The sequence below is a fragment of the Dreissena polymorpha genome, chromosome 15 (genome assembly GCF_020536995.1).
Source record: "Dreissena polymorpha isolate Duluth1 chromosome 15, UMN_Dpol_1.0, whole genome shotgun sequence".
Classification (NCBI taxonomy): Eukaryota; Metazoa; Mollusca; class Bivalvia; order Myida; family Dreissenidae; genus Dreissena; species Dreissena polymorpha.
In genome coordinates, this window is record NC_068369.1 from 34,991,221 (window position 1) to 35,007,461 (window position 16,241).

The window sequence follows — 16,241 nt, forward strand, 5'->3', positions numbered from 1 at the left end:
ATTGTAGGGGTACAGGTACCTTTCCCCTTTGGGGAAAAAAAACCGCTGGAACAAGTTTTACTCTTCACTAATATATTTCGGCTAATAGGAAAGAGTTAAACTTGTTTTGTATTTATATTTTTGTATTAATTATCCCCCGCCATTGGCGGAGGGATATTGTTTTGGCATAGTCGGTCTTTCTGTTCGTCCGGAGCCATATCTTGGAAATTTTGGCTGATTTGATTGGAATTAGGTATGAGTATGTATATGGATAAGAGGATGATGCACCCCAAATGACATTGTACACCATCAGTAAATAAAAGAGTTAGGGAGCTTTGTATCTTGAAAAAATGCTTTTTTTGTGTGTCCTGAGCCATATCTTGGTAGTGCTTTGGCGTATTCCATTGAAACTTTGTATGAGTATATATATATAGATAAGAGGATGATGCACGCAAAATGACATTGTACACCATCTGTTAATAACGGAGTTATGGCCCTTTGTATCTTAAAAAACTGCTTTTTTATTGTCAAATATAATACTTAAGTGTCCAGAAGCATATTGGCGGGGGATATCAATTCAACAAATTTGCTTGTTCTTTATTAAAACGGGATTAAAACTGCATTGCCCTGTCTTTTTCAGCCACAGTATCTCCTATAGAGCCATCACAACAAGAGCTTGAAGATTTATGGGATGAGATATCTAGTGACCTCTCAGCCATCTTTCAAGGTCGTGCCGAGGTTCCCGAGGGTGTGACACCATTTGACGCTGTGTCGGAGGTCGACGTTGATCAACAGAGGTAAATAAAAGATGTGAAAATACCATATTTAAAGTAACATTACTACTCAAAATGAAAGACAATTTTGTACAATATTTCGTAAAATAAACTTAGAACCAATTAAAAATCATTGTTCCTTATGCCAATCCCCGAAATTTCAAATGTCAGATGTGGTCTGGTAAAATAGATGTTTGTAGATACAAAATGCTTGTTGTTTTTCCATTTTTAGCTCGGCTGTTTTTCGGAGAAAACCCGAGCTATAGTCATAGCCAGCTCGTCTTCCGCCGTCCGCCATAGGGGTCGTGCTAAAACCTTAACATTGGCCATAATTTTTTAAATATTGAAGATAACAACTTGATATTTGGCATGCATGTGTATCTCATGACGCTGCACATTTTCAGTGGTAAAATTTCAAGGTAAACATCATTCTTCAAGGTCTAGGGTCGAATAAACAAAGTCAAGGGAAGTAATAAGCTTTAAATGGACAAAGATATCTGACCTGCCCACGTAAATGTCTGTTAAATAGATCAAAGCGGCGCAGTAGGCGGCATTGTCTTTCTGACAAACACATTGTGGTAAAAGGTCAAGGTCATCCTTCAAGGTCTACGGTAAAGAATACAAATTTAAGGGAAGTAATAAGCTTTAAAGGGAGATAATTATTCAATATTGAACATAGCCAATTTATATATTTGGCATGCATGTGTATCTTATAGAGCTGCACATTTTGAATGGTGAATCTACAGTCACGGTAGTGGCTTTTAATTATATGCTACTAAAAGTAGAGATTTGTTAGAGACAATTATTTTCAAGGGAAGTAATTTATTTAATTATAAATCTCATATTATATATTTCCTTACCAAGAATTGAAGTTCTTTTCACAGTTACTGTACAGATTTATTATTTTGATTATTTATAACTCAAATGATTGATTTGTCAAAGTTTTTTTTTTAATGATATAATTATCATTTCTTTCATGTACTTATTTGCTAATAGTAGTGTTCATTACATACCCCTGTGGACTTATGTCTATAGATACATTATGAACTCTTGATATTATCTCTTTGATTAACCACAGGCCTTGGTTGTCAGTGATATCTGACTTGGTCATTTTTACTGTCTACAGACCCCCCACCCCCACCCCCCGGTTTGATTTGAAAAAAATCCATGGGAAGTAATAAGCTTTAAAGGGAGATGATTTCTATACCTACCAAATGATAAATAGAAATTTTATTTCAAATAGGCACATTAGGGGCATTGTGTTTATGACAAACACATCTCTTGTTGGGTCACTAGGTCAAAGGTCAAGGTCACTGTGACCTCTGAAAAAAATAAATTCTGACAAGCTTTCGCAGCCGAGCGTGGCACCAGTTATGCGGTGCTTTTGTTATTACCCGCAAAGATATCTAGTCATATGACACATGAACTCTAACATGGTGTTTGTGTGTTGTATGAATAGATATATTTACCGGAAATTCTAATGGAATTAAATGTGGTCACAAATAAATATAAAAGAGCATTTTGTATCTACAAAAATCTATGTAATCATACCGTAACTATCGTTAAAATTGTTGCTATAGCTATGTGGAACACTGATTGTTTAGATGTTAACTTGAATTAAGAAACACTTTATGAAATTTATATTGATTTTGAGCGTTATAGAGACTTTTCTCATGTATAAGGCACATTTATGTATTAACCCTTTACACTTAGATACGTAATTTGAAGCATTTGTAGTCCCTTAGAAACATAAATTTAATTAAATACCTTTCTTACTACATTCAAATTGTAAAGGCTTCATTTCCAACCTTAGATACTGATGAGCAGCAAACAGCATAATACCTGAACAGTCATTGAGTTACTCGCAGGCAGTTCTGGTTATATGAAGTTTGCACATAGCCATTTTCATTTTTCTTCTGAGTGGGAAAGGGTTAACCTGCACCAAATATTTTATGAAAAATGTTTTCCGCCATTTCTTCTGTTTACTTTAATAATGAAGGGAAAACAAATGCACAAAAAATAATCACATTAATAAAATATTAAGCAAAAAAACTGCAGGCTTGTGGTTGAAAACCTGAAAACTTTGGCAAGGCTTGTGGTTTAGATTTTCTAAGCTTTATCTGAGTTAAAGGGCCGTGCTCTGGAAAAACAGGGCTTAATGCAGGTGCGTAAAGCCTTGTCCCAGATTAGCCTGTACAGTCTGAACAGAGCACACAATCCAGTACTTTCATCCTAAACTGGATTTTCTTTTATAAGAGATTTCCCTTTAACGAAAAACTCCATAAAAGCTTACAGTGTCCTGCCCTTCCTGATTAGCCTGTGATGACAGCGTCGGCTGATCTGGGATGGCTATGCATATGCATTATGTTAGTTTTTAGCTCACCTGAGCACAACATGCTCATGGTGAGCTTTTGTGATCGCCTTTTGTCCGTCGTGCGTTGTCCGTTGTGCAACGTCAACATTTGCCTTGTTTACTCTCTAGAGGCCACATTTATAGTCCAATCTTCATGAAATTTGGTCAGAAGATTGTTCTCGATAATATCTTGGATGAGTTTGAAAATGGTAACGTTTGCTTGAAAAACATGGCTGCCAAGGGGCGGGGCATTTTTCCTTATATGGCTATAGTAAAACCTTGTTAGCACTCTAGAGGTCACATTTATTTTCCGATCTTCATGAAACTTGGTCAGGAGATTTGTCCCAATAATATCTTGTAATCTTAGGTGAGCGACTTTGGGCCTTTCAGGCCCTCTTGTTTCCAAAATGCAACTCAATTGATAAGTTTGCCGAACTGACCTATTATTCTATTGTTTCTGTCCCTATGTCAGAGCAAGTTTTCTCATTTTTCCATGGTTATGTCAGAGAGAGTTTTCTCATTTCCCCTTGGCTATGTCAGGGTGGATGCAATGATCCGTATCCAGGACGCCATGAGGGGCAGACAACCTGGTGAAGCAGTGGCCCTCTTCAGGGCAGCAAGGTAAGCACAAAATTCGGGCTTTCAGTCTATGCATGCTGGGAAATTTGTCGTCTGCTAAAATGTTGTCTGCTGATTTTCTAAAATTAGCATTTTCTTCAAAAAAAATTCAAAGAAAACTATCAGAAAAGCAAACAGTTTTGATCCTGAATAGACGCCACATTTTGTGGCGTCTCATCTGGATCCAAACTGTTTGCAAAGGCCTTCAAAATTTGGTTCCAGCACTGAAAGAGTTAGGTCTTTTATCTTTAATTTACTTCTTTTACTTAGAGTGCATCGAAAGCCTAAGGCTTGGTGAAACACTCTACAGTCTGTTTCACCTGTAGAACCAGTACTTTGTGTCTCTGGTGGAGATCTAAAGAATGCACCCACTGTTGGGATCAAACCTGTAACCTCCTGGTTGCTAGGAGATCTTTAGCCTTTTCTTGTGTGTTGTCATAGGGAAAGATCTCTGATGATAAAACTTTCAGTAGTGTTTTTTTTCTCAACATTTTGGGAATCTGGCCGGGGCATTTGAAAAATGCGACTAAAATCGGAAAATAAGTGTTGTTGTTGTTCTGCTGAAAAGTGCTTTAAAATTGAGAATAAAAGTGTTTTCAGTATTATATTAACTAAGCTTGAACTTATATAGCTCCATGGGAGATAAACAAAATATAAGATTCTTTTGGAAACCGTCAATTTGGAATTTCTAAATCCCATTTGGGGAAAATATTTTTAAATTCCATTGGGAATGGGGCAGGATATCCGATTTTAAACGAAAAAATCACTGTACTCGGTACGTCTAGCAGAGTGGAAAGTCGCACCAGTTGGTGATATTTTCAGAAAATTTTGTAAATGCATGGTTTTTGAGAGCTTTTTATGAAGCTTTGTTAAAGTGGAATTTTTAAACCTCATTTAATATATGCTTATTTATATTTAAAAAAAAGGATACTGTAAAATCATTATTCATCGTAGGACATTAATTTTTCTCTGATTCCATGGGCTGACAAACACATAGAAAAATGTCAGATGAAAGTTCTTAATTTTTTTTTAAATGAAATCAGAAATCAATTAATTGATGTCAACCTGAAAAAGCTGTTTTTTGAAAATGCTGAAGTTGCATGCAAGTGAATATAAATACAGTATGATTTATGTGTGGCTTGTAGAGAGGTGTGGCCAGAGAGGAATGAGTTTGGGTCTGCAGACATCTCTCCTGAAGATGAATTCATGGCCCTAAGGGAGATCTTCATGACCCAGCTCCCAAGTGAGTATGCTCATGATCATAAAAAGGCTTGCAGGGGTTTACTGCTATGTATTAAAGCTTGTAAAACAGACCCGATCCCAAAGAAAATGACTGATCCCAAACCGAAATTGTAAAAAAATTAATCCCAATTTCCCCCCCAAAAAAATGAATAAAGAAGTGTCTTATGATTATTATTTCTCAATTTTATTTTGTAAACATCTAACAAAGTATATAACTATAATTGATATGGGTTTTTTCCAAAATGGCCTGGAAAAGGCCTGATAATTATTTGATGACAAAAATTTCCCAATATGGTCCAATTTGTCAATGAAAAATTCCCAAATTTTCCATTTTATTGATTAAAAAAATTCCACTTTGTCCAGACTTATTTCCCCAGAATGGCTAGAAAACCCGCTGGTATGCTCATGATCATAAAAAGGCTTGATTTAAAAAAACAATGAAATAACAGTTATCCATTTAGTGACACTGATCAATTTCAGTCATGTGAATAATCGATTGCGCAATAGCAAAATGGTAGCTTATATTAGATCAGATTTACCATTTGTAACCAGGTTTTCCGAAGGAAAAAACTGGTTATTAGATTGGCGAATGCGGGCGGGCTGGCTGGCTGGCGGGCTGGCGGGCGGGCGGAACAAGCTTGTCCGGGCCATAACTTTGTCGTTCATTGTGAAATTTTAAAATCATATGGCACATTTGTTAACCATCATTAGACGGTGTGTCGTGCGAAAAAATTACGTCAATATCTCCAAGGTCAAGGTCACACTTTGAGTTCAAAGGTAAAAAATAGCCATAAATGAGCTTGTCTGGGCTATAACTATGTCATTCATTATGAGATTTTAAAATCATTTGGCACATTTGTTCACCATCATGGGACGGTGTGCCGCACGAAAGAATCACGTCAATATCTCCAATGTCAAGGTCGCCACGACTAAAAATAGATTTATTTTAAAACAAACTTACAAAGGGGGTTAATTTTGTTTGTTCATTTCAAAAGTTCAGTTTGAGTTGTCTCCCTTTATCAGATTTTTTTTCACAATGAAAACCTGGTTTTGTGACAATTTTGTCCCTTGTCCATCATTTGATTTGTTATTTTGGTCCATTAACAAATCAGGTTTGCTTTATACACAGTTCAGTGTTATTCATGGTTTAGTATATTAATTTTTAAGCGCTTGACCAAAAACGGTAAATTAATAAAATTGAAAAAAATGTTTCAGATTAGCAAATTTTCGTTTTAGTTATGATATTTGCGAGGAAACAGTTATACTGAACATTCGCCATACTCTAAAATGGCCGTTATATACATCTTCTGACGATGTCAAAACCTGAAAATTATCAAGCGATACAAACGCGAAACGATTGATTATTTTGGAGAGTTCTGTTGTTATCGTTATATTTTGTGACACTACATGGATTGCTTATATCAAGTATAAAATACACCACTCACTGTATGACAGGCTTTTTCCGCCCTATGCCACAGGTCCGAAATTCTGCCCCATTCCCAATGCAAATCTAGTTGTTTTTTTTCCCAATTGAAAAAAAAATTCCCAATTCCAAAAAAAAAAAAAAAATTTTTTTTTTTATTTTTTTATTTTTAAATATATAAGTTAACCTGATCAGGTGTAGAAAATAGAAAGTGTTGCATAATTAAATTATCTGTTGCATTGAATTTGTTTTAAAAACTGTAAAATATGTTAATGATTATTTAAGACTTTCCTTATTTTCCTCAAAATCCGGCGCTTTGCACAATTTTTTTCACCTCAAAAAAGGCCAGGCCTTTTCCCCAAATTCAGATTAAAAAACCTGCACTTATCTCACATGTTCATAATACTTTGTAAAATTTAAATAATAAGTTATCAAAATAGTCGTTATTTACCAGTTAACGGCTTCTTTGACATATAAGAAACACTATTTACATGCGATAATTTTTCCCAATTGAGCCAATTTTGCGAATATTTTTTTTCCCAAAATGGGGATTTTCACGACGCGAAATTCCCAAAATTCCAGTGTGGCGTATTCCCAAAATGGAGCGAAAAAAGCCTGCTGTATGATCAGGGATGGCAGAATGGTTTAAGTGTCAGACTGCATATCATCAATTGAATGCCCAATACTGTAGATTCATTCATTTTCATTCACTTACAATTTCGTTAATTAATAAAATCTGGCATTTTTGTTGATCTTAAAGTGTTGGATTTTTTTTAAATATCTGATAAGACTTGAGGGGTTGAATGTTTGTTGGACATTTGAATTCATGGTTAAGATGACCAACACAAATCCACACAAATAACTGTCAGCCAAATATTATTTGTTTCTATTTATATATAATAATTAATAAAAAAACTCACTCTGGGAAAACGGGGCTTAATGCATGTGCGTAAAGTGGACTGGAAATGCATGTGTGTAAAGTGGACTGGAAATGGGGGAAAACGGGGCTTAATGCATGTGCGTAAAGTGGACTGGAAATGGATTTAACGTGGCTTAATGCATGTGCGTAAAGTGGACTGGAAATGGATTTAACGGGGCTTAATGCATGTGCGTAAAGTGGACTGGAAATGGATTTAACGGGGCTTAATGCATGTGCGTAAAGTGGACTGGAAATGGGGGAAATGGGGCTTAATGCATGTGCGTAAAGTGGACTGGAAATAGGGGGAAACGGGGCTTAATGCATGTGCGTAAAGTGGACTGGAAATGGATTTAACGGGGCTTAATGCATGTGCGTAAAGTGGACTGGAAATGGATTTAACGGGGCTTAATGCATGTGCGTAAAGTGGACTGGAAATGGATTTAACGGGGCTTAATGCATGTGCGTAAAGTGGACAGGAAATGGATTTAACGGGGCTTAATGCATGTGCGTAAAGTGGACTGGAAATGGATTTAACGGGGCTTAATGCATGTGCGTAAAGTGGACTGGAAATGGATTTAACGGGGCTTAATTCATGTGCGTAAAGTGGACTGGAAATGGATTTAACGGGGCTTAATGCATGTGCGTAAAGTGGACTGGAAATGGATTTAACGGGGCTTAATGCATGTGCGTAAAGTGGACTGGAAATGGATTTAACGGGGCTTAATGCATGTGCGTAAAGTGGACTGGAAATGGATGTTCGCTAAGAAGAGGCTTCATTGGCTGATCTGGAACAAGGCTTCATGCATCTGCATTAAACCTTGTCACAGAGAGCTGATCATAGATAGATTGATTGATAGATACAGTCAGGTCGTCAGTTCCGAATCACTATCGAAACTACTATGTATATTTTAAAACGGCGATCGATTTTAATTTTGGATATAGGGCGTATTACATATAATTTTAACATCTTTGCTTCGCTTACCTTGATTTTGAATTTGGTTCTTAATATAAATGAGTTTTTATGTTATTTCTAAACCGAATCCTTTCTCCACTTCCGGTTAATATTGTCCAATAGCGAATCACGTGACAGAAGGTGCACTTTATGACTAGGGATCGTCTCAAAACAAACTTGAACTGTCAAAATAGTTTAATTTAACGTTCATAACAATATAACCAGACTAGCTTTTGTTCAAAGTGCTGTTAAACCATAACAATAAAAGAAAGGCAAAAAGTAAAAAATAACAAAACAAAATTAAATGGACCTCTACCTGAGATCACACAATGAAGGGCACCTGCCTATAATATACATATGTACTTCAATATACAGTATACTGTTTTTCCAAGCAACAACATATAAAACAAGAAGTAGGAATAGATAAAACGAAATAAATGGTTCCCTACCTGAGATCACACACTTGCACTTGCATAAAATATACTATTATATACAATCTAATGTTGCCCCATGGTATCTTAGATTAGCCTCTGTCCACTGGAGATAACACAAGCTTTATGAGAGGAAAGTTTCATTTCTCAGAGCACAAATTAGAGATTCTAAACAAGCAATTACATGAAACCAGAAAATAATGAGCGATTTCAACCTGTGTAGGTTGCACATGACAATTTAAGATTACATTTAATGCAAATAACAAGGACCAGTTTTCTCAAGGAGTATCCAATAAATTGAACAGTCCTGCTCTGCTCTGACAGGGATGGCACATTTTAATGCAAAAGACAGTGATAAAAATACATATAAATACATATCTCTATGTAGTGTTAATGCTTGTATAGGACAGCATTTTCTGATACCGAAATGACAGTAAAAATAAATTAAAACAATCTATCGTATGAATCAAATATGGATAGCATACCATACAGTATTGTCACACAAAACTATGAAAATGTATAAGGAAGCAACAGCACACAATGCATGTCAAGGTTCTATTTTAGTAAATATTCATGTAAACTTTATCCAGGAAATATGCTTATGAAGGTGTTTTAATCTCACTTTACTAAGAAAATCTATTTAAAGAATAAGCAAAATATACATAATAACATTTAAAGTGATGTTTTGTGCAAACTTACTCCACAAAATGTTAGTGGAACATGGGCTAACTTGCCTAAAACAGGACATATATAGACTGGTGCCCCAGATACTGGATTTAAAATATTTTTTAAAATATCATCACCCATACTTAGTTGTTCTTTTCTCAGAGGGGATGAACCCAGTCTCACAAATCATATCAATTCAATATATGAACAACTGACCATGAAAAATAACTAAATCATTTTCTAGACAAATAGGAATTCAAGCTTTTGGTAAAACTAAAAACAAACAAACTAGGAACCAATTAAAATAAAATAAGGAAAAGGTTGGTAAATTAGCAACTGCTAGAGAGCTTTGGCAAGTGTACAACACTCATAAATTCACATGGGTAGAGCTAAACACATCACAGATGCATGGGTGAAAGGTCTAGGCTGCTGCATTTCCCCCATTGCCTCAGGGCACCTCTGCGTCCTTCACAATACTGAAAAATAATGATATAAGCCTTACTATTTTAATTATACCTCAGGTGACTAGCACATTTCAAATTCTCATTTACCCATATTACAGTCACATGCGATATTATTTTATTACATTTTTTGGAGCTGAAAATAGCACCACTAGTTTTTCGCATCAAGAGAATATAAAACTATACTGCATTTACTTCATTTACTTTCTGGCATTTGTATATTTTTTTAAATTAAAACAAAAATAAAATCACACAACTTTAACATTTTATAATCAGATTTAATTAAATTGGAATACATCGTTTTCCTTTGTCTATGAGTTCATACCAGCAACCTGCCTTTTAAACGTCCGTGCATTCAGATATGTATGAGTCAGAGTGCTTAGTAAATGAATAAACACGCAAATGTTTTTCTTATATTAAGTTGTTGTGTTTTCTTTGTTCAACATAATAAAATAAATATCACACCCATACAGTTTGATAAAGCTGGGTTAGGTTAACATAACCATTCTCGGGTAAACATTATGTTGTTATCACCCTGTATGCGGTGTGATACATGTATTTATATATGTTTAAAAATAAAAGTGCAATGTAACTTCAAGCATTATAAAGAAATAAAATATAAACTTGAATTATATTTTCAAACCGTATATAGTAATAAATAGTAAGATGCTCATAGATAAATGATTACAACAATTTTTGAATCCCCTGTTGCTTCTAGTAAGTTCTACTCACTGTTTTCATAGTAGCAACAGCATGTCTCCTATTCAATAATGCAATATAACAAATGCTGGTTGGAACCAAATGTAATTACCTTATTTTCAAGCAGTTAGCATTAAAAATAATAGAATTTCATCCCAGGCCATGTGTAAAGGCCAATACTAAAATTTGCAATATCACTTAACGATGTTTGACAGGTAGAAATTCGTTTGAGATTACCCCTGGTTTACTTCATGTCTGTTTCGGAACTGACACCTATGGCAGTGAGTCATTTTTGATACTCCAAATTCACAGTTTGACTGAAAATGTATAAATCTTATTGTTTTCTTATTTCCTGATAAGTTACCTTCAAATCAATACCAAGATCACCTACCATGGACAATCCGTTATAGAAACAAACGTGTTCTAATTTCCGATGACCGATCGCGCTGACAGGATTTTGTCGCCATTCGAAAATATGTGTGCGAGCGTTTCGACAATTCAGATTGTTTACATTTGTCTACTTTCTTCCGGTTTGTTGCGAAAAAAAATCATCAAATATTAAGGTGTATGGCTGTACAATTTGTTCAATCATAAGTGGTGAGACTTATTTTTCAATGTTGAATGAAATGTAATTTGTTTCGGAACTGGCGACTTTTCGGAACTGACGACCTGACTGTATTGATTGATTGATAGATAGATTGATTGATAGATATTGATAGAAAGATATTGATAGATGGATGGATGGATGGATGGATGGAGAGATATTGATAGATATTAATAGATAAATAGATAGTAATAGATAGATGGATATATATATATTGATAGATATATTGATTGATTAATTGATTGATTGATATATTGATTGATTGATAACATGTTTTCTCTGCTTGAAGGGCCCACTCCCGAGATTCCTGGTCTACCGGAAGAAGATGTGGATGAAGAAAGTAAGTCATCACATAAGTCAGTCACTCCATCTTTGTTTTGAGTGAAGCTCTTAACCATTGTGCTAAGAAATTTTGTGCAAAATCTTGCAATGCTTTAACCTGGCTCTAACGTTAATTTATAAATGTATTATACAGTTACGAAGAATACATTTTATTTCTGTACTGGAAGCTATTTGAATAGACGGAATTGTTCCTCACTAAGTAAATTGTTATAATCTTGTTAAACCAAATGCAAATTAAAAAAGGAATCAGAGCTTTTCATAGATGCTTATTGCGTTCACAAATGCCAGGTGACCAGGTCAATGTTGTTGAGCTTTACATCCAATGAAAGTTAGCGTTTACCAATAAGTTAAGTTTAAGTTAGTTTAGTTAGTTATTGAAATACATTTGCAAAAATCTTCAGTGCATAAAAGACAGTTCCTCTTGCAGTATCTGTCAATATCATTAGATTCAAAAATAAATCCTTTATTACTTCTGAATTTGGTGCCATAATTTCACGTTGCGTACAGCATAACCGCGTACATGAATACTGAACACATAAACATTTTGGCAAAAAACACAGGCTTATTAAATAAAGTAATTCTGATGAATTTCACACTGCCATAAGCAGCATAAAAAACTGTCTTTTATGCACTTGAAATATTTAAGAAAAATGGTTGTAAAACGTTATTTGAATAAAGGCATCACATACCGGTGTGTTTACATCCATTAACATTTAATTGTGAACCCCACAAAGTCACATGACCCTGCACCCTGTTTATCTAAGCATCAGTCAGTTTCAGCACAAAATGAACTTAATTGTAATTTTTTCACCATTCAAGTCGAAGAAGAGGAAACAGTGACGGTGCAGACCTCAGAACAAGAATTTGTCTTCAGAGAATTTGCAGTCAAGTAAGATCTAGTTAAGAGCACATGATCTTTCATACTGTAGAATTATTATCCCCCGCCAAAGGTGGAGGGTTATAGATTTGGCATTGTCCGTCAGTCAGTCTGTCACACAATTTATTTTTGCAGGGGGATATCAATTCAAAGAATATGTCTATTTATATTGGTTGGAATGGAACAAAATTCCGTAATTTTGGCGAAGATGCTTGAAGAATTTGCGTCTCATTTTCAGATTCGTGTACCTTTAATTTGTAAATATATCAACCCACAAACTCAACGAAAATTAATGTCTCTTGAATAATGATAATTTTACAGTAACTTTAAAAAAAGTAAACATTGTAGAATATAAGTATTTTTGCTATGATTGTCCACCCTAGTTCTTTCTATATTTTTATGCCACCCTTCGAAGAAGAGGGGGTATATTGCTTTGCACATGTCGGTCGGTCTCTCGGTCTGTCTGTCGGTCCGTCCACCAGGTGGTTTTTGGATTATAACTCAAAAACGCTTGGGGCTAGGATCATGAAACTTCATAGGTACATTGATCATGACTTGCAGATGACCCCTATTGATATTGAGGTCACTAGGTCAAAGGTCAAGGTCACGGTGACCCGAAATAGTAAAATGGTTTCCGGATGATAACTCAATAATGCATGCGCCTAGGATCATGAAACTTCATGGGTAGATTGATCATGACTGGCAGATGACCCCTATTGATTTTGAGGTCTCTAGGTCAAAGGTCAAGGTCACGGTGACCCAAAATAGTAAAATGGTTTTCGGATGATAACTCAAGAACGCATACGCCTAGGATCATGAAATTTCGTAGGTAGATTGATCATGACTCACAGATGACTCCTATTGATTTTGAGGTCACAAGGTCAAAGGTCAATGTCACGGTGACCCGAAATAGTAAAATGATTTTTGGATGAAAACTCAAGAACGCTTTTGCCTAGGATCATGACACTTCATAGGTACATTGATCGTGACTCGCATATGACCCCTATTGATTTTCAGGTCACTGGGTCAAAGGTCAAGGTCACAGTGACAAAAATCGTATTCACACAATGGCTGCCACTACAACGGACAGCCCATATGGGGGGCATGCATGTTTTACAAACAGCCCTTGTTTATACAGATTTCTATTGGCCCTTAACAAAACTAAGGGGTCATTGGTTAGGGCCATCAATCCCCTCTTGCTTCTGAACATCTTTTTTACCAATACCCCCCCTGCCGGCCCCCCCCCCCCCCCCCAAAAAAAACAACAAAAAAAACAACATCAGCAACAAAACTACAACAGCAGCACCAACTTTATGTCCCAATTTGTGTTTGACAAGAGACTTCATTCCATTTTGGTTTATTTTTTTATTAAAGTCCCACTCCACTTACACTAAATGCATCATTTAAATTTACAAAAATGCTTCTAACTTGGTAATTTTTTGTCCATTTCTTGGTTGTTCTTTTCTCAAAATACAGCCTACATTCAAATGGGAACTTAAAGGCAATATAGGGTAAAAACAACCTTTTGAGCCGGTGGGTTGGGACAAATTACGGCTTCAAATTGTCCTTAAACAAATCACTGCATAGTAGTTGTGATAAGCTCAATATTATTTTCTAAGCTCAATATTATTTTCTAAGCTCAATTTTATTTTCTAAGCTCAATATTATTTTCTAAGCTCAATATTATTTTCTAAGCTCAATTTTATTTTCTGAGCTCAATTTTTATGCCCCCCTTCGAAGAAGAGGGGGTATATTGTTTTGCACATGTCGGTCGGTCCGTCCACCAGATGGTTTCCGGATGATAACTCAAGAACGCTTAGGCCTAGGATCATGAAACTTCATAGGTACATTGATCATGACTGGCAGATGACCCCTATTGATTTTCAGGTCACTAGGTCAAAGGTCAAGGTCACAGCGACTCGATATAGTAAAATGGTTTCCGGATGATAACTCAAGAATGCTTTGGTCTAGGATCATGAAACTTCATAGGTACATTGATCATGACTGGCAGATGACCCCTATTGCTTTTCAGGTCACTAGATCAAAGGTCAAGAACACAGTGACTCGAAATAGTAAAATGGTTTCCGGATGATAACTCAAGAATGCTTACGCCTAGAATCATGAAACTTCATAGATACATCATGACTGGCAGATGACCCCTATTAATTTTCAGGTCACTAGGTCAAAGGTCAAGGTCACAGTGACTCGAAACAGTAAAATGGTTTCCTGATGATAACTCAAGAATTATTAGGCCTATGATCATGAAACTTCATAGGTACATTGATCATGACTGGAAGATGACCCCTATTGATTTTCAGGTCACATGGTCAAAGGTCAAGGTCACAGTGACAAAAAACGTATTCACTCAATGGCTGCCACTACAACTGACAGCCCATATGGGGGGCATGCATGTTTTACAAACAGCCTTTGTATTTTCTAAGCTCAATATTATTTTCTAAGCTCAATATTATTTTCTAAGCTCATATTTTATTTTCTAAGCTCAATATTATTTTCTCTTTCAGATTTGCAAAACCGGAGATTCTGAAAAACTACGTTTTACTGTTGGCAGACTTCCAGACCAATTCCACCCATGCCAACCACTGCTGTGTTAAAGTGTGTATTTACAGGGCTTCTGTTAATATCAGCGACTTTTTTCCTTTTTTTAAAGTACCGGAAATCAGCACATTCCCAATTATTGTTTTTTTATATTCCAAATTGCGGTAAAAAAATTATTTACTTTTTGCAATTGGGAAACAGCCTTTAAGAGGCTGCAATTTGTTGGGAACAAATCATGTGTTTACCCTAGAAAATGAAGTATGTAGGAGTCACTATGTTGGTTGGTCAGCCTATCTCAGTGTTTACCCTAGAAAATGAAGTATGTAGGAGTCACTATGTTGGTTGGTCAGCCTATCTCAGTGTTTACCCTAGAAAATGAAGTATGCAGGAGTCACTATGTTGGTTGGTCAGCCTATCTCAGTGTTTACCCTAGAAAATGAAGTATGTCGGAGTCACTATGTTGGTTGGTCAGCCTATCTCAGCGATTTTTTTTCCTACTTTATAAAGTACCAGTGAAAGGTACTTTACCAATCGAGGAAAAACTACATTCCACATTTTTGTCTGAAAATATCCTAGAAGTAAGGAAAATATCGTCTATTTTTTTTCCAAAAGTTCATTTAATCTGCAATTGAACAAATAAATGAGCACTGAAACTGGATATTTCCAGCCAATATTCATGTAATTGAATTGGTTTGTGCAATTCATGCTAAGATAATTGAAAAGACCAAAAATTCCTAATCAGAAGATTTATCGATGCACATTTTCCCAATTTTAGAGTTCTTCGCGCTAATTTTTCCCTATTGGTGTGGTACGGGACTGGTACTTTTCCCAATTGGGCAAACAAAACCATTGTATCTGTATAAGTGTGTGGGGCGAACTACTTCCGTACCTCTTAAGGGATGACATTTAAGGGATTACATTTTAACTTCAAATATGTCATCACCTGGAAGTGTAGACATGCATGAAACATATCCTGGGAACAACGTACATGTATTTCTGAGTTCCTGAGTTCTATCTCTAAAGGGACCTTATCACATTTTGATAAATTGACAAAATTGAACAAAAAATGTTTCAGATTCACAAATTATCATTGTAGTTATGACACTTGTGAAAAAACAGTAATATTAAACATTTACCATGCATAAAATATAAATTATATGCATCTTTTGACGATTTAAAAACCTGAAAATTACCAATTGTGCTACGTGAAACGATTGAATAATTTGGAGAGTTCTTTTGTTGTCTTTATATTTTGTGACACTACAAGGATTGCAGATATAAAGTATGAAATACACCACTCATTGTATGAGCATGGATGGCCGAGTGGTTTAAGTGCTAGAATTTTA

General features: G+C 35.5%; 1 protein-coding gene across 3 annotated transcripts in view; it reads left to right on the forward strand.

The window, feature by feature from the left end:
* LOC127861177 (protein timeless homolog) overlaps nucleotides 1–16,241 on the forward strand; it is a 162,930-nt gene that overhangs the window by 105,046 nt on the left and 41,643 nt on the right. For all 3 annotated transcript variants that reach the window (XM_052399576.1, XM_052399575.1, XM_052399577.1), the window contains 6 exons: nucleotides 620–776; nucleotides 3,646–3,726; nucleotides 4,869–4,966; nucleotides 11,410–11,460; nucleotides 12,282–12,351; nucleotides 14,862–14,952. In XM_052399576.1, coding sequence (XP_052255536.1) covers nucleotides 620–776; nucleotides 3,646–3,726; nucleotides 4,869–4,966; nucleotides 11,410–11,460; nucleotides 12,282–12,351; nucleotides 14,862–14,952 — 548 coding nt within the window. The remainder of the gene's footprint in view (nucleotides 1–619; nucleotides 777–3,645; nucleotides 3,727–4,868; nucleotides 4,967–11,409; nucleotides 11,461–12,281; nucleotides 12,352–14,861; nucleotides 14,953–16,241) is intronic.